This window comes from Natrix helvetica (genome assembly GCF_964273705.1).
Source record: "Natrix helvetica genome assembly, chromosome: 1".
In the NCBI taxonomy this organism is placed as follows: Eukaryota; Metazoa; Chordata; class Lepidosauria; order Squamata; family Natricidae; genus Natrix; species Natrix helvetica.
The window spans coordinates 162,749,554-162,769,418 of NC_138548.1; the positions used below are offsets into that span (position 1 = coordinate 162,749,554).

The following is a 19,865-nucleotide window of genomic DNA, read 5'->3' on the forward strand; positions in this document are numbered from 1 at the left end:
TTCACCCCTGAGGCTGTGCCCGACTCTTCGGGAGCCCGCTCGCAAGGGAGCAGCTGCCCGGCAACTCTCCCCTCCGGCCAGGCAGAACGCCACTCCTCAACCTAGCGGTATCCCAAAGGCGCCAAGCAACGTGAGCGCCTTTCTCACCCCTGCTCCCGCGGCTTGGCCCCTTCAGGATAATATTAGGTCGGTGAGCGGTGCTCTGCCTGGAAGGACGGGGGGTTATCCAGGGGGCTTATTTTTGGGGGTGTGCTTATATTTTTGCCCATGTGAAAAATGTGGCAAGGCGTTAGTTTCAGGACAGGTTGTATTTTCGGGGAAACACGGTAGGAAATACAAACCCTCACCCAAAACTCTCACAGAAATGTAAAAATTGAATATAGTTGAGAACATTGATATGCTTTATCTTATCTGAGAGTTAAATACTTGGCATTTTTAAAAGGTTTAGATGGGAGTAGAAATAATATATTTCCCAATCTTAATTATTGTTAATTGCTTTATTTTAGCAATGTTTTTAGTTTCATATATTTTATTCTACCAACTTATTAAGATTAGGGGTCATACAATTAGTGTAAAGAATGAATGGAAAAAGAGCAATTTTGAAATTATTTTAATGTAACTTTTAATTCTTTTCAGTTTTGAAAAATCTATGCATTTCCCAAACTATAAAGCACTTCCCAACTATAAAAAATTTCTATGACATCATAACCCTTTCATTTTCCTTTCTTTCCCTTTCAATATTTCCAGTTTTTCTTTATTCAAAATTTATTTGCACTGCTCATTTGAGAGATGCCCAAAATGTTCTATAATAATCTAAAAACATTTGAGATTACCGGTAGAAACAAAACAATCCATGCTAAAAAATAGGGAATTCGTGATTGAGGAAAGCCAAGATAACGGCCCTTTAGAAGATACATCACCATTGGCGCTTATTGTTGCTGAGAAATGTTTTAAATGCATTCCACCATGTACTGTATAACAGAAGGGCCAGCTGTCAACTCTGAAGCAAACCTGGGTAAAGCTATTTTTGAGGCTTCAGGATTGCCACAAGGAAGAAGAAGGGACAGGGAGGGGGGGGGAAATAGATAGCTGGGGTTTTGTAGTCAAAACAAAAAGTTTTCCTGTGGGAACCAAGGACATTCCAATAGATAGCTGGGGAGAGGAGGAGTGGCGTAACCGAGCAACCGGCCAGCACCTCTATTGGACAATGCGATTGATGACTTGGGGGAAGGGGAAACTTTTACTTTTTAATCAGGTGAAAACCACAGGAACTTCCAGAGTTGATTTTCACCAGTTATGCCAATATGATGTATCTAATGAATTGTTCTTTGAGGAATCTACCTGCTCTGAAAGAGTTCTGCTTTCTATGGGTGCATTACTTGGAACATTGACACCAGCATGGCACAAACAACTTAAACTTATTTGTCAAAATCCTATCCTATTATCATTACATATTGTGTGAACAAATCATGAATAATCAGCATGGGAGGAAGAGCATGATGGCAAATATCACTCAATAGGACAGGACCTTTTTGTTTTTATTCATTGGGCTTATGTTTAAGAGAAGAACAGATTCTATACCCACATTCTCTCCATGTAACTAATTGTAAGAACAATGATACTTAATACCAGTATGCATATTACTCCTTTATTTGCTCAGTCCTTGCCAGGAGATTGCTTCTTCACAAACTTACAAAGTTTTGCATTTATGTGTATGGCACTTTTGCAACATATTTTCTAAAAATATGTAAGCAAAAGAGTAAGCAACTTTGTAAGTATCCTTAGAGAAAATAACCAGATAAAATACTCTTAAAAATCCATTATTTTTATTTTTAAAAATCTATTTTCAGTGATCATTTTAATGTATTCCTACTTAGAACTGTATTTATTTTTAAAAGCTATAGAATGGGACAGTGCCCACATCATGGTTGGTTCTTTAAATTTCCTCTTTAAGAACGTTTAATAAACATTCAGAAGTTAGAATATTCTCAATGAAAATAATGGAAAAGGTGAAGTATATATATTTGCTTGCTTTCCTTTTAAGAAAGAGACAGAAATAGAACAGTTTATAGCTTGACCTTTTATTTATATGTTCACTGTCACTTCCAGAAAAATGTAATCTGACAATCCTTTTGATAGTCAACTTACCCAAGTGAAGACTGATATGATTAATGCAAGCCTCGAAAAATTTCTCAGATTCAGGGGGTTCATAATTAAATAAAGAAAATAGAACAAGAATAACATGTACTTCTGAATAGTAAATCTAGAGAAAGAAAAGAAAATAGGAGAAATTGGCTCATCTGTTTTTGCCAGTTTTGCATAACAGTCAAAATCCAACCAAATTTGAGATTACAACTATGTGTCAACCTCTCCAAGCCTTCTTAAAACCCTGGGGAGAAGAGTTTTTCAAATATTCTGGTCCCAAAAAACTTTTGATACTTCGAACTAGCACTTTAAGTTATGCTCTGAAACAGAAGGGTAGCTCAGGAGGCTATTGTAATGAGGGAGTCACGCTTTTCTAATCAGCTCCAGTTGTTTGCTTACTTGCAATATTCTCAGCATTTTTCAAAGGCAAAGGCCAAGTTATAGTACTCCATATAAGATTTAACTACCTGTATTTTTTGGACTATAAGACGCACCGGTGTATAAGACGCACCAAGATTTCAAAGAAGGAAGTAAGAAAAAAAATGTTTTTGCCTTCCCTCAGCCCCTAGCATCACTCTGCAAGCTTCAGCAGGGTTGGGGTAAGGCAAAAACACCCGTTTTTGTGAAAAATGGGCGGGAAATGGGCCATTTTTCGCAAAAACAGAGGCAATTTTGCCTTACCTCAGCCCTGCCGAAGCCTGCAGGGGGCTGCTGGGGGCTGAGGGAAGGCAAAAATGCCTCAGTGTTTGCGAGAAACAACCCGTGTATAACATTGCCATGCTCTTTTAGGGGGGAAAAGGTGTGTCTTATACTCCAAAAAATACGGTAAGTATTTGTCCCTATAGATGTGGCACCTCAACAAAAGTTATATATTTTCAGAATTTTCAGCAAAACCTTGGTTCAGATGACAATTCTGAAATAATTCTAAATGGAAAACTTCACCTTAACAATCATAATCTGAGTTCTGATGTCATTTCTGATCTTGAACTAATAGACATTTGTAAATGAAGGAGGAGAAAACATTTATTTAAAACAAATGATTGGGTGGGAGATGCAAAAGGCTGCTTAACCAAGGATGTCTGATTTGGGAGAAACTGGTTCCTTGGTGGATTTTAACCCTTTCCATGACAGGAACTATATTTTATTTCTCTACACACACACACACACACACACTGCACTTTCAATTGCTTCTTTCCCTCATCTCCATCTAGTTTTGTTTTTTGCTTTCTCTTCCCATTTAGATCTTATTAATCCACTTCCATCTTATCTTTTTTTTCTGAATATATGTGTGTTTACACTGTGAGATCAGTATGTGTGCAAGGGAGAGAATGCAAATGAAGAATCAATTAATTTAAAAACACTTCAATTATTTGCTCTGCAATTAATTTTTAATCATTAGTTACTAATTCAATTAATATTAGTTAAGCATTTTCCACAACCCTGCCCTTTTTGGAGTTGCTTCTGATAAGTAAATACACTGGTGTTTAAGTGTTTGTGAACTCCTTTTGAATTTTCAGTATTTCTGCATAAATATGATCTAAACTGTGTTTGGTTTTTCACACAAGGCCTTAAGCCAGTGGTTCTCAACCTGTGGGTCGGGATCCCTTTGGGGGTCGAACGACCCTTTCACAGGAGTCGCTTAAGACCATCAGAAAACACATATTTTCAAAAAAATACAGAAAACATAAAATAATGTTATGGTTGGGGGTCACCACCACATGAGGAACTGTATTAAAAGGTCGCAGCATTAGGAAGGTTGAGACCCACTGCCTTAAACTAAATGAAGAGAACCTACTTAAGTAAGTCAAAAACCTTATTCTCGCTTATTTACCTATTGAGGGACAGCCATCCAAAGCTATATATTTGTGTGGCAAAATTATGTGAGGAGACTCCGTCTCCTGAGTCTAATTTTGGGATGATACTCAGGCGTTGAGCATTATTTGCCTTATTTAAAGAAGAGCATTCTGGCTATTCATCATCCGACTTTGATTTTCACAGCACAGCTATGTGGAAGTGTGACATGACTAGAACAAGAGATTTCTAAATTGCTGAAAAAGTTGTTGATGCTCACCAGGCTGAAGAAAGCTACCAAGCTATTTCGAAAGTTTCACATACTTTTGCCCCACACAAAATGTGTAACTTGAAAAATGAAAATGCTCAAGAGAGAGACACAAGGTAGTCCTTTGTACCTGATCAATATGTTCGGTGGCAACCGCAGCTATTCTGTCCAGTAACAGTGTACAGCGGTAGTTGGTTCCAATGAGAAAGGATGCAAACTTCACGACATTTGATGGTGTGATCTGATCTTGCAACCGATGTAAAGCAACTATGGTCTTCCCGAGAAGCACTTCCTGAAACCATTTCCCGTATAAGTATTTGAATTCCTTCAGCAAAAGATCCAAATTGTTCATTCTCTCAAGTCTCTGAAATGCGCAATTGTTAACTTTTTGCAAAAGTGACCTGTACGGTGCGGAATAGCTTTTCTGATTCGGCTTATGGTGTTTCATCCATTTTAGGATATCTATGGTAAAGCTATTGAGCTGATTCATATTGCACTGAGATAGGACAGCATCAATTTGAGTAACTACAGCTTCATCCACATAAGGAGAAGGAAGATTAGAGAGAATGTGTACCAGCAAGAGAACATCAGCAGGGACTCTTTTAACTTGCAAATGGCTGGAATTGAAACAACAATAAACAAAAAATATATTAATAAAATAATAAATACATAAATTGGGGGGGGGGGGAACCATTAATTAAAAAAACAAATGCACAAGATATGTGTACCACATATGTTTTTACTACATGATTTTCAGATAGATCACATGCCTACTTATTAAAATGTGCTGAGGACTACTTTCAGAATTATAATGCTAGAAAACTGGAAACAAGGAACAAAAAAAAAAAAGCAACCAACAGTATTAAACATTTATTAGATAATTGAAACCATTATTTCTATGAATTTTAGCTCAGAATTTAATGAAGATACTTAAAGCCATAAAGGTAAAAACTATGTTTAATGCATGTCCTTTTATTTCCAGATGATGCACATACATTGCTCTGAGTATAATTTTACAAATGAAATAAACACACAACACACACACACACACACACACACACAGACACACACACGCATATACATATATGTACGTATATAATTTAAAGAGAAGGGGGGAATTTACAAAGGAGGGTAAACTGTCAAAAAGCAATACATTGAGTTTTGATTAATAGAGGGACATTTAGGTAGATGCCACTCAAATAGATGATACGGGGGTTGGAATGTGGTTTGTTCAGGTATGTAACAAACACTTGGAAGTTCAAACAGAATTTTCCAGGTGAGTCACAGTCTATTTGAACGCTACATTAATACAGAAATACAACAAGCATTGAAATTTGGAAGGAGGAGATATTGAGACCAAAATCTTCATTTTTATTCTTCAAATTGCTGTCACCACAATTTTTATGAAAATAAAAAAAATTGTTAGAAATAATTTTTTTTCCAGACATTGTATGAGTTAGCTGGTGAGGCAGTATCAAATAGATTTACAGAACACTTGCTCTGTAGAAATGTAATAAACACTTCTATAGGGCAAGTGTTCTATGATCCTATTTGCAAAGCTGTATTAAATTTACAGACCTGGGCAGTTCTGTCACTTGTTTTAATCAGTATTTCGTTAGTGCTCAGCTGTGATGTGTAGGTTTCCTAAAAAGTCTGAAAATGACGGATTCACCATTTTATATTCCCTTACACTCATCAAATGTTTCTAACCATGAAATATAAGCCTGAATTAATAAAGTTCAAATCTGAGAAATTAGATGTGCGGGGGGGGGGGGGAGTATCTTCTTACCAGATTGACAATTGTTGTAATTTGGAATATATGTCAGATTTGGGCCAATGCAGCATGGCTAGCACATTTGTCATTCTCAAAAGCTCGTATGGTTTATACTGATCCAAGTATTTGTGAAAGAGGGATATAATCCTGAAAGCCAAAAAGATACACATTGCAGCATTAAGTTTCAAGTTAGAATGTTCTCTAAAGTGACTTATTCCGTTATTCATACCAGACAAGCAGCAAAGTACAATTTTAAAACAAGTGGACCTTGTTTTAAAGGTCCATTCTCTTGCAGCAATTTGTATGTAATTCTTAGGGTCCTTTGGCCTGCCATACAGACTAGAAATATCTTTTTGGTATATTTTTTAATTATAATTTTTATATAAATTATGCAATAATTAGTATAGTACTGTCTGGAATAAAAATAATATCCTGGTTAACACCATCACCCTAATCACTAACCTACCACCCAGCAACGACAGCTGGAGTTTCCCCACCCCCCACTTCAATAATGTCTTTCTATATTTTGAGATAATTATTCTGAAATAACATACAGTTCCATATTAGTCAATCTAAGCTCAAAGTATTTAACCTTCTTCTCAATTTTAAAACCCGCTTTATTCATCGGGGTTTCTCGATCACACAGTCATATTTTTAACTGACATCTTTCTCCTTCGCTTATTTATTTTAAATCTAGCTAATGCATTAAAATCTTTTGATTTCTTTCATTCATTAAATATTCTATATCATTCTTGGCTTCTTGTATAATCAAAATTAAAGCATCAGCAAAAGACCCTATTTTATAAGTCTTTACATTTTCAAGCCTATTGTTTTCTCCACCTGTCTGATATCGCTCTTCAAAACTTTTAGAACTAAAATAAAAAGCAGAAGTGACAAAGGACATCCTTCTCTACAGCATGATCGTAAGTGTGTCTAGCCCATTGCAAGTTTTTACTTCTAAGAAATACATTTAGACTTGGGGTATAATACTAAGTAAGTACTATAACACGCCGTGTTGTATGTTGACTAAATTATATCCAGACAGTTGCTCACAAAAATAAAGAATAACTTATAGCATGAATAGGATTCTTATGTTGTATTAGAAGATTACTTTTGAATCAGTAGTGGATTTCTGTATTGTACTTCTTGCATTTTTTCCGCCACAATTAACGTTTGGTATCGATCCAAATCATCTGCGATTAGTAGGATCTTTTCACTTAACCTAAAAAGAAATGCAGATATATTTATATATGCATATGTTTCTGATAGAAAACCTGCCTGAGCATTCAGAGTCCATCATTTTTTTAAAACATAGTATGCTGATCAACCAAGAACAAATTTTTACAAAAGAAATATTCTGAAAGACATTGAATGCATGTGTCTGTGCCTATGCACCTTCACGGCTCCACTTTCTCATTAATTCCCCCACCCCACCCCGTCTAGCATATCCCAAACAAATATATTAACAAGGAGTGAAAAATGGAAACATCATAGTAATTCGTTCTGTAGGAATGTTCACACCCCAAACACAAATATTTTGCCAACTAAGCCCATGTTGTAACACGTTTTAAAAAAATAGCAACATAAACCAACATGATTAAAGAAATATTTTTAGATATAATTGACAAAGTTCCACATGATTTGTGGTCATTTGTGATACCTGTGTCAGACCTTCAGCCATATTTTCTTTTGGGTGTTTGGCTTGTCACACTTTCTATTATTCTGCTATGCATTTTGTATTGTGGGAAAATGGGAGGGGGATTGTAAGGAGTCACATACTATGTAGCCAAAACAAAATTCCTTCTAGAAAGCCAAGGTCATCCTTTGTCTCTGCACCTGACCGGAATTGGATGGGTGGAACTGCCAGCATGGCAGTGGAAGATTGGATCATGTGATGGACTTGTGGGTATGGGGGCAAGATCTTGGACTTTCAATTGGGTGGGGAAAACCTGGAAGCTTTCAGATTTGGGTTTTCCCAGATGTGCCAACATGGCTCTCTTAATAAATTGGAACTTTGAGCAATATTTTGCCTTGGACTCTGATTTACTTTTGGATGCTATTTGGAACCCCGACATTCTGCTTGTGGAAATACTTTTCAAATGCTGAATTTGCAATAATATTTGAGTTAAGATTTAAAAGAAAAAGAAGAAATTGGGATATTTGGTTTTGGTTCAGAGAAGGGAAGGGAAGGATAATTCTCCTGCATATAGGCAGTCATCTATCTAGAAGCCAGGGCTGCAATTCCTTATGAAGATAATTCATTAACACTTGACATTTTGATTTCTTGGTTTACAGCCTGTATTTATGAGGAAATAATCTCTCAATAGCAACAGTGTACATGTAAGTCCTAATTTCAACTTTTTCACTACTCTTAAAAAGATAATGCACAAAGAAATCAGCAAGACAACAAATACACTTACTCTTTTTGCATCTCTTGTTGTGCCATGGGTGCAAGATGAATAAACAATTGCATGACATTCAACGGACTACTGCAATTGTCCTTAAGTTCTATCAGCTTTTCTTTGGCAAGTAATCTAAATTCAGTGTTGTTGAATTGTAAATTCTGGTAGAGTCCAAGAATGATAGAAATGTCCTCAACACGTAACTCTTGTGAATGCTGGACAAAAATGCTGTTACATTTTTTCAGCAGCGGCCAGTGCAGAAAACTGACATTCCGGAGAAACTGTACAAATCGCCTGGCATCATTGACTGAGATGTTTGTTCTTCCAAACAAGCCATCTGCTTTTTCTATTAACCGTTTTATAAAATTCCGTGAGATAACAGGAGATATGCAGTTCATTACAACGGACAAAGCCCTAAAAAGACATATTTAAGATTATTGTGCTCATTCATTTCATCAAAAAATCAAACAATGCTTAAGAAAACGGCATTGAGTAAAGAGAAAAGGGGAGGAGGGTGGTTTTAAACAGGGCATATTAGAGCATTTATGTTAACTACTTGAAATTGGGAGCAGACAAATGTTACATACCGTATTTTGGGGAGTATAAGACGCATCATTTTCCCCCCAAAAAGAGGGTGAAAATCCAGGTGGATCTTATACACTGAATACAGCATTTTTGGCCTCCCGAAACCCCGCCCCCTTCACAAAAATGGACATGCAGAGGGTTTGGGAGGCCTGCAAAATGCTCCAGGGGGCTGGGGACAGCAAAAACGAGCAAAAAACGGGCCTTTTTTTTGCTTGTTTTTGCCCCCCCAGCCCCCAGGAGCACTTTGCAGGCCTCTCAAACTCTCCGCATGCCCAGTTTATCACAAAAAAATAGGCGTGCAGAGGGTTTGGGAGGTCTGCAGGGTGCAAAAACATTTTTTTAAAATTTACCTCTTCAAAATCTTGGTGCGTCTTATACTCCAAAAAATACGGTAATAACGTTTTTGCCTTTCAGCAATGCTGTTCTTCTTTGAAAAGAAAGGCACCTGTCAAATTATTTCTCTTTATTATGAAGACCGCAATGCTTGCAGGCAAAACAACTGAAAGCATTCATACGTAAGCTCAAGTGGGATAGTAGATAAGATTGCTTCACTGAAATTAAGCTTCAATGAGCTTATTCAAGGGGGCTTATTTCTGAATAGATATGTGTGGTATAAGACGGGGTCCCTGAACCCCAGGCTGTGGACCAATACCAAGTCCTTGACCCATTAGAAATCAGGCCGCATAGCTGGAGGTGAGCAGCGGGTGAGCAAAACTGTGCATGCAATTTCTAAGGATGTAGGTTGCATGATCCTCCTTCCCATCCACCCCCAGTCTGTGGAAAAATTATCTTCCATGAAACTGGTCCCGGATGCCCAAAAGGCTGGGGACTGTTGCTATAAGAGATTGATTTGAAAAGCAATGTACTCTTAAGGAGATGATTAGAGGACTGACACCACAAACGGCAGAAGATATGAGACTGTTTTGCTACTGGAAAGATACAGGTTGATAGATGGAAGAGTATAATTTAAAACTAGTTAAACTTAGTGAAATTTAGTGACGATATAGTTAAATAAATAATTGATAATGATAATAATGTATACAATGTGTAGTGTTATGATAAGTAATAATTGGATATGAATATTGAATGGTACCCATGAAAGGAAGATTAGAAATCCTTTTGGATTATATATAAAGGTTAATTTAAAAAAGAACTAATTTAGATACAGTTAAGTCTTGATTATTAGGGGGGAAATGTTATGATGCAGGATATAGTTAAAAAAAGGAGGGATAATGATAACAACGTATATACAGGTATGGGTACAACATAAGGAAACTCGATGTAAATTGTAAACAGTGATTTGGAAAGGAGGATTAGAAAACTTTGTTATTAAATATTATGGATGTTTAGCTAGAATAGGACATAAGGATTCAGTGTTATTGGAGGATTTTAGAAATAGTAAATGAAATGCCAGTATGTGGTTATGTATTAAATCTTGGTATATTTTATGATGAAGGACATTTAAACAATTATAGTCAAATGAAAATGGAGGTATGATGATGGTAACATGTATAAATATCTGAGTTAAAATACTTGAGTTAATATGAATTATGTTTGTTGACTGTGGAAGAGATGCACGAAAGCCTTTTTGTAACCAACTGATACACTTTCTACAGTATGTAAAGAAGGATGTGTTGTGTTTGGTTTGAAAATAAAAAATAAAAAAATATAAAAAAGAAAAGCAAAGCAATGTACTCCTACTTCAAATCACAAGGCTATCTTAGCCTCAGCTCAGCTGCATACTTGCTACTGATATAATAATACTGATTTACAGGCAAGTTTACATATGGTTAGGTTTAGGGTAAATGATTCTAGAAACAACATCCCTGGTAGCTAGACAAGATTCAGCAAGTTAGGAAACCTAGAGCCACATAATGCTTTTCTTATAACATCAGCGATTCCCAACTAAAAAGCAAGCGACTCCTTCATCATTGAAAAATAAATCCCACCAATCAACAAAGAAACATTAACTCTTATTTTAAATTGCACTTGGAAATATTTCAGGCATTATATGCAGTTCTTGACTTATGACTGGTCACTTAATGACTGTTCAGAGTTATAATACACCCCCAAAAAGTTACTTACGATTTGTAAGTGTAAGTATGTTTGCTCCATCCCCACAGACACATGATTGCATTTTGCAGATACGTGATTGCATTTTGGGTACTTGGCAACTGGCTCACATTTATGGCCAGTTGCATCCCACAGCGATACAATTGCGTTTTGCAATTTATTTATTTTTTGGTCATTTTTTGAGAAAATACACCCATTGGATAAGCGGGATTTGGGCTTTTGACCACATTAATTGCCATGATGTCTTGCTTAACAACTGTTGTAAATATGGTCATAAATTTGAGTTCAGTCATGTGGTGACTCAACTTACAACCAAAATTCCAGGTTCAATTGTAGTCATAATAGGAGGACCATCTGTATTTAAAAACCCCAAATGTTATCTCCACAACAGAGCACGTTCAATTATACATTAGTTCTACAATAAGCTAAGTTGAGAATATTCTCTACTAAACTGGTATCAACTACCCTGTTTCCCTAAAAATAAGACCTCCCCGGATAATAAGCCCAATCGGGCTTTTGAGCGCATGTGCTAAAATAAGCCCTCCCCTGAAAATATTGCAGTAGCAGCCATGAGATAACCACGCTCACTGCCTCCTGCTCACCTCAAAAATAATAAGACCTCCCCGAAAATAAAGCCAACTGCTTATTTCGGGGGTGAAAAAAATAACACCCTGTCTTATTTTCAGGGAAACACGGTAGTTGATACTAGTCAATACTAAACTTCCTTCTCGGCGCTTTTAAGATCTATGTGCTACTTTGTACACCCAAAGCTGTCTGACTGTATTCGTGTCAGAAGTTGGGTTCAGGGGAACAATGAGGGCATGGTTTCCTTATTAATTCTCTCCATTTCAGGGGTGTCAAACTCACGTCGTCACGGCAGCACCATGTGATGTATCGGGACTTTTCTCCCCCCTTTGCTAATCCAGGTGTGGGCATGGCCAGTATGTGACGCATCTGGCCCATGGGCTAGGAGTTTGACAGCTCTGCTCCGTTTAATCTTTAAAGACCTGTGAATCTATGGCTAGAATCTTTACTAAATAAAAATTACCTTGAATCCTGTATGGAATCCAATTTCTTATCTGCCATATCAGCTATATCACCCATGAGTGGACTATGATGTAGATGTTGTTCATGTACGCACAATGCAAATTTAGAGAGCAGAGGTGGAGTCAGTCTGAGGATAACAAAGACAATAAAGCTACTGTGTCAAAAGGCTACAGATAAACTAGGTCAATTTTCACTATTTCTCCATGAGTACCCTATACATGTCCTAAGGAGAAATTTGCAGCTTAGAAACTTAATTAAGTAAAGGTAGAAAAGCCTTCCAGAAAGCATTCAATAACTTCAGGATATAAAGCAATTGGAATTCGTTGTCACCATAAATTCTTTTGCAAATATCCACCTACTTCCTCTCTTTAAGGGATTGCTATTAAACTTAAGATTGGTTCAGCTCCAGCATAAATCCACCCTAAATATGCTGGATGCAAAGCACTGGTAGTCCTCAATTTACAACAATTCATTTAGTGACTGTTCAAAGTTACAGCGGCATTGAAAAAAGTGACTTATGAGCATTTTTCACGCTTATGCCTGTTGTAGCCTCCCATAGTCACATGATTTACATTCGGATGCTTGACAACTGACTTACATTTATGATGATGCAGTGTCCCGGAGTCACATGATCCCGTTGGAGACCTTTTAACAAGCAAGGTCAATGGGGAAACCAGATTCACTTAACAACTGTGTCTCTAATTTAACAACTGCAGTGATTCACTTATCAAACGCGGCAAGAAAAATTATAAAACGGGGAAAAACTCACTTAACAAATTTCTCACTGAACAATATACATTTTGGGCTCAACTGTGGTCATAAGTTGAGGAGTACCTGTACATTTCCTGCTTCAGATCCAAACACTGCGGAACTTTAGTATTTGAAGCTGTATAATACTTCAGATTTAATTTGGAAAAAAAGTTGCAGACTGCACAGGACTACGAATAAGGCCTCTGACCACCTTCCTACAGTTTCTGCTTACTTAACTACCCTGTTTCCCTGAAAATAAGACCTCTCCAGATAATAAGCCCAATCGAGCTTTCGAGCGCATGCACTAAAATAAGCCCTCCCTTGAAAATAAGCCCTCCCCGAAAATATTGCAACCCAGCAGCAGCCACGAGGTAACCACGCTCATTGCCTCCTGCACCTCAAAAATAATAAGACCTCCCTGAAAATAAGGCCAAGCGCTTATTTCGGGGGTCAAAAGACAATAAGACCGTGTCTTATTTTCGGGGAAACACAGTAGTCACTCACAATTGACAACTTACAAACATCAGGGCACATCCTTCACAATCAGTAGCTACTGAGGACATCTTTTTATTCCTCACAGCTGAGGACAGGGTTCCTCAGAATGAGCAGCTGGTTCTTTGTCTCTTCCTCCCGCTGAACTTCACCAGCAAATTTTTGTTTGCTCTCCTTGTTCACACACTCAGTTTGGACAAACTCCAGTGAGTGAATATGGAATTCAGAATTGCTGTCTAAAGTTACTAAGAGTATATTTTGAATCAATAACTATAGTAACATAAATTTACATTGATAGTTTCTACTTTTAATATAATAATCCATGCAAATTTATCTAATGTCACAATTTGAACCAACGTTCTGTGAGACAAGAGAAAGCATTAAAAATATTGCTGCTGGTGCTAATTTTGTGAGATTTATTCCAGGCATGAAATATTGACTTTCCAATTAATAGGAAAAGGAACAAACAGATAAAAAATATACTTACTCATTTAATCGCTTCCAGCCTTCTATAACCAACTCTTCTACAAGTGAGTCGTGGGCATCAACATCAAACCTTCAGAAGGAATAAAAAGTGAGCCAAACAAATTTTCATAGATATTTTAGAGTTAAAATCTATCTATATACTGAGATCAACAAATTGTAACTTGGTAGCATATACTGTATTTATTTTTGTTACACTACGTACATACATACATAGTACACAAAATTGTCTGCTACAATGTCCTACCTGTCAACGACTACTTCAGCTTCAACCTCAATAATACACGGGCAAACAAGATACAAAGTCAAGGTAAACCGTTCCAAACTCGATTGCAGAAAATACAACTTCAGCAACAGAGTAATCAATGCCTGGAATCCTCTACCCGGCTCTGCTGTTACATCCTCAAACCCCCACAGCTTCCACTTTAAACTATCTACCGTAGACCTCACCCCATTCCTAAGAGGTCCATAAAGGGGGTGTGCATAAGCGCACCAGCATGCCTATGGTCCCTGTCCTACTGTCCCCATTTATTTATACTAATTTCCTTTGTTCATGTCCATGTTTATACTTATACCTGTTATCTTGTACGTTTGACAAACTAAATAAATAAATAAAATACATACATACATACATGACAGTGGTGGGTTCCGGATCCCGTTCCAATCGGTATGGTTGGAATAGGCCAAGCATCATCCACATGGATGCACGCGCATGCAATTACTGCCTCCGCGACACTCCAGCTGCTCAGCGGAGCGTCATGCAGGAGCTGTACGTGCCGTGCGTGGAAGCACAGAAGACTTAAAAGACCGGTAAGGAGCTCAGGTGGGTGGGTGGGCCCTCCGGGGCAACGTACCGGAACGGTATCCGGTACTCCGGGCAGGCTCCGGTACGCCCGTACCAGGGCGTACCGCCTGCAACCCACCACTGATGCATGCATATATTATTGTTCTGTATTTTGTGTTCTGAAATGGCCTTATGGCTAAACAATGAAATATTATTAACGGATTAATGTGCCAAAGTTGAAGAGAATGCTACTTTCCTCTTTTCAAAATATACTTTTTAGCAACCATTGACGATTTCTGAATTCCCCCCACCCATATGTAAAATAATATTCTAACTGTTAATAAATTAAATTAAACGAAACAACTTAAAAGTATGCAACAAAACTTGTTGATATTCAGCCTTGTGATGAATATCAAAATCTGTGATGGATATTCTTTTTTATATACTAGAGGAACAGAGGTGATGCTGGAGTTCTATTGCATTTTACGCCAGGAGCATTTCCCAAATTTTAAAAACTGATCTTAACTTTTATGTGGCAAAGGTAGGGTGCTGATCTATTACAGCTGCTATATAATGTGATTTTTATGATTGCTAAATTGAACTTTTAAGAAGTTTTTTTTTAAAAGTATGAATTCTATAAGCAAATTTTAACACTTAATAAGTTTGCCTGTGCAACAACAGGATATTTCCCTATGGATATACAAAAGTGATTCATTCTTAAAAATAAAATCAGACAATAAAACTCCGTAGAGATTCTCCGTCATTCAGGTCATGGTTGTCCCAAAGGTGCTTTTTCAGGAGGCAAATTGACTTTCTTGTTTTTTTTCTTTTGAGGACGTCTTCGGGATGTCTGAAGAAAGTCCAGTTGCCTCCTGAAAAAGCCCCTTTGGGGCAACCATGACCTGGATGGCGGAGAATCTCTACGGACCTTTAGTTATACAATTTGGGATGAACACACTTTGAATAGTGTGGGAGTAGGAATGGATTTCCAGAAGAAAAATTGTAGACTGCAGGAACCAGAAGCACTACTCAGGTAACCCTGAGGACACAGTTAACCACCAGGTGCTTCAGAGACCTTCTGAAAGGATGCAGATTACCAGTTGTCTGCAAGGAATATAAATCCTTCCGTTCCCCAGTATCCTGTCAAGAGCTGAAGAAGCTTCTTAGATGAGAAGCAAAACTTATTCAAAAGAAAAAAGAAGGAAGTCCAGTTGCCTCCTGAAAAAAAGCAACTTTGGGACAATAAAAGCTGTGATTGAAATTAAATATCATGCTACTTACCAAAGCACACTGTATAATACATCTATCAATGCTTCATTATCCATACATTCAATCTTATTTTCTGCCAAGATGCGAAGTACAAAAAACTGAGAATGACTTCTTATGTAAGCCATGGTTTCTGAGGACCAAGGCCTCTTCCTTTGCACCTGCACAAGTTTCTTAATTGCACTTTTCACATGTTTTTCAGAGAGTCTGGCTCTGTTCTTGGAAACAAGACTGAACACTTGGTGTTCATTTGTAAAGTTATTGAGTTGGTTCAACAAAGTGTCGCTGCTCCAAGTTCGAGAGTTAAAACATCTTGTTGCAATTGGAGAAAAACGTCTTAGGCCAAGCATATTTGTCATTTGGATGGGCTGCTTCTTCTTCCAAGGGCACTCAGGACTTCTTTCTTCATTGCTGACTGCCACAAGCACATATTAAGAAAAAAAAAGAAATGTTATTTGCAGATATAACACATTTCATTTCCTTTACCATATAATATGAAGTGACTGTAGGAAGAATAAGAATGTAAAATTATTTGTCTGCCAAGATATACTGTTTCACTGAAAATAAGACCTCCCCACATAATAAACCCAATCGGGCTTTTGAGCGCATGTGCTAAAATAAGCCCTCCCCCAAAAATAAGCCCTCCCCCAAAAATATTGCAACACAGCAGCAGTCGTGAGGTTACCATGCTCTCTGCCTCCTGTACCTCAAAAATTATAAGATCCCCCCGTAAATAAGGCCAGATGCTTATTTCGGGAGGGGGGTTCAAAAGAAAATAAGACCCTGTCTTATTTTTGAGGAAACACAGTATTTTTTATTAATAAGCCCCACAATGCTTTAATTAAATACAAGATACTGTTATTCAAACTATCTATAAAAACTATAGTAAGAAACCATTTTGTTTTCCTCCTATTCTTACGCTTATTCTGGCATAGCAGTGAGGAGGAATTGAGCGAGTTTAGCATAATTTGGAAATTGACCCTAATTTGTCATGAACTGTAACCACGGTTAACCATACAATTATGTTCCTATGTCCCTGTCATCTCATTCTAGGTATTCCAAATGGAGGCATATGATGAATTCCATTTTTCTCCATCAATTGATACAGCCCTTCCTATTAGGTAGAACTAAGTCTTTTAGTTTTTATAAGAAGTATAAGAAGTATCTTATACTTATTATAAGAAGTGTGATTATTATCATTATTGATTCAACATATGGGGGTGCTGCATCAGTCAGGCTTCCACAACTTACAAAATAATGTTCAACATGCCTAGGTTTTTTTTTTAATGTAGTACAATTAAAACATCCGCCATAAGGAAAAGATATATGAAATTAATTCAGAACCGTGGTAAAACTGAAAATACAACACCACTCAACACAAAACCACATATCCGAAACTATGATGCAAAATGGACTTGAAAACATGGAATTTTAAAAGTCAAAGTTAAAAAGAAAAAAGAATACTCAAGGTAATAATTTTACTTTTTGAGGATTTGGGTGGAAGTTAATTGTTTGCTTAATTAATGTCATCCTCTTTGCCTTTCTACCATTACTACAACATTTTGCCTAGCGTGACAAATAACAGGTATCGGCTAGCTCCCAGGAGGAAAGGGAAGCATCAATGAAGAGCAGGTTTCCATGACAGGTGGAACCTATTGGGTTGAGAACTATTAACGAAATACTAATCTGGTTGTTCACTCCAGTAAATCCAGCAAATCTAGGGCAATCCTGTTGTAAGACTCTTCCCATCTTATACAACATCCCAGTCAACTTTTCTGCTTCATTTCTCATCCAGTTTTCAAAAGAAACAAAAGCATTTGTGGTACTTAAATGAGGGTGGAGTAGGGGGATTCCTTACACATTGGTTTGCCATTCCAGGTCCCTTGTTTTTGTGTGAGGATTGAAAACAAGTGGCACCATTAGATCAGCCCTGTTTTCCATCTTCTTCAACCTCTCATGTTTAACTTCAAAAATTTTGTCTGGATCCAAATTACCAAAATGATGGCAACTTTCAAGAGGCAGCCTTGTGGCCCAGGGGCGCATGGCCTGACTCTCCCTAACATGAGATCCAGAGATGTTCAAAAGGTAAGTGTGTGATAGGTGACAGTCCTGTGGGGAATAGGCACAAGACCTGTGGGGTCTCCATAGGGCAGGATGGGAGGGGGGGAGCCAGGGGGGTGCTGCAGTATTCCTGTGGTCAGTTTTAAGAGTGAACGACCACAGGGGAACTGCAGCAGCTGTAACTTCAAAATGAAGTTGTAAGTTTTGGAGAAACCTGTCATTCCCATTATATCTCGAGGACTACCTGTACCCTGATTCGTTTTAGCTACAACTGAATGCAAGGTTGATTTGAAAGGTATGCCAAATTCAAAAGTAACCCAACTTTCCATGTTGCGCAAATGGCGCTTATATTCAGAAATGTGCATTTAAATCAGATTTCCTTGGCTGAAGTGAACTCCAAGAGATCATTACCAAAGAAGATAATCTTACTGCAGGATGGATGAAGAGCAGATTCCTTCACAATTACGGTACAATATTTTTGTTTTTTGAGATGAATAAAATAAGTATGGCTATTTTAAAGAACTGCAGATGGCTGCTATGGCTGCAAATTCAGAATGAAGCATAACTCTGGTATATAAGAGCAGGAGACATTTGTCATAATTAAGAAAATCAAAAGAAAAATATTAGTTTGGTCATTTCCTTGATTTTTAAAGCAGATGTGTCCAATGTGCTGCCTGCGGTGGCATAAGATCATAAACTTTTAACTTTATACACACATATATATTAATTGTACTTACATATAGACAATTCATCTTCCCTCAATGCAGCCCCTAGGCAAGCCAAAAGGTTGGACACACCTTACTTAAACCTTGAACCATCACTGCATCAAAATTTAAATATGAATATACATGATATTTTCCAAATGGTGGCTCGGTGATTTTAGAATAAACTTATAAAACCCTAAGGAATTAATGGCTTATGCTTTTGTTAATGTTACAAACAGAGGCTTAAAAGAGAATCAGATAAGAAACAATGCATCAACATTGAGCACATTCAATATTTTTGTAATAGCATTTATTATTTTCATATTACACCAATTATTGTAAAAATATGATATTTTAAAACATTTTTTTTCATATACAACAACCTTCTTACTGCTAAGCTCCTCAAAGTTTCTCTGTGACACTCCACTCACTGGTGCATATTTTATTTTATTTTTTAAAAACCGTTTATTTTCCAAATGTTTGGAAATGTTATTCTTCCAATAAGTACACAATCTGCAACTGTAGCGAGTACCGTTGCATGAAGGCAATACAGCGCTTTTCCAAAAAGCTGGCATTTCAACAAGGAAACATCCCATGAAAAAGACCAGACAGCATCTGAACCAAAATCTTTCCAGACAACTGCAACGTCTTTAACAAAGACATACATATTTAAAGTAGGCATAAGAATTCCATCACCATCTTAAAGAAAAAGAAGAAGAATACAGCACTCTCTCTAATCTAAGCAGTTAAAAACCATCTTTGGCGATGGGAATTACGCAGAAGCGGGGGATACGACCTTCTGACACGATGCACTGGATTTCTTCGCGTGTAACGAAGCACATTGCTTGAGATCTGGGAATCAATACCTAGCTAAACTCTGCACAAACCGCTGAAATTCTCCCCTCCGAGGGGTGCAAGACACGGCAGCCCGCCTCTTCCTCCAGGAGCGAATTAAACCCATGCGGTGCCGTCCTGGCGGCCATGCTGCCGGTTAGCAAGGTAGACGCGCTGCGAATGACCCGCCGCCGGCTCCTCCTCAAAGATCACGTGGTGCAAAAGCCTCCCGCGGAATCCAACCTACGGTACAAAAAGCGCCCTGAGAATCCCGGGCCCCGTATCCGGCCGTTTTCCAATAACGAATTTAATCGTACTTCCTCGGCTTCCGTAACTGTCTATTTCAACGCCCGCTCAAAAGAATCTCGTCCTCTCCTCCATTTCCCGGCGTGCCTCGCCAGCCAAG

The 19,865-nt window shown here is 37.7% G+C and overlaps 1 protein-coding gene across 1 annotated transcript in view; it reads right to left on the reverse strand.

Moving 5' to 3' along the window:
• FASTKD1 (FAST kinase domains 1) overlaps positions 1 to 19,865 on the reverse strand; it is a 28,230-nt gene extending 8,365 nt beyond the window's left edge. Inside the window, exons 1-9 of the mRNA XM_081940309.1 lie at positions 19,492 to 19,865; positions 15,876 to 16,275; positions 13,815 to 13,883; positions 12,087 to 12,212; positions 8,399 to 8,794; positions 7,090 to 7,200; positions 5,994 to 6,125; positions 4,335 to 4,821; positions 2,149 to 2,263 (exon numbers count right to left, since the gene is read on the reverse strand). Coding sequence (XP_081796435.1) covers positions 2,149 to 2,263; positions 4,335 to 4,821; positions 5,994 to 6,125; positions 7,090 to 7,200; positions 8,399 to 8,794; positions 12,087 to 12,212; positions 13,815 to 13,883; positions 15,876 to 16,219 — 1,780 coding nt within the window. The 5' untranslated portion in view covers positions 16,220 to 16,275; positions 19,492 to 19,865. The remainder of the gene's footprint in view (positions 1 to 2,148; positions 2,264 to 4,334; positions 4,822 to 5,993; positions 6,126 to 7,089; positions 7,201 to 8,398; positions 8,795 to 12,086; positions 12,213 to 13,814; positions 13,884 to 15,875; positions 16,276 to 19,491) is intronic.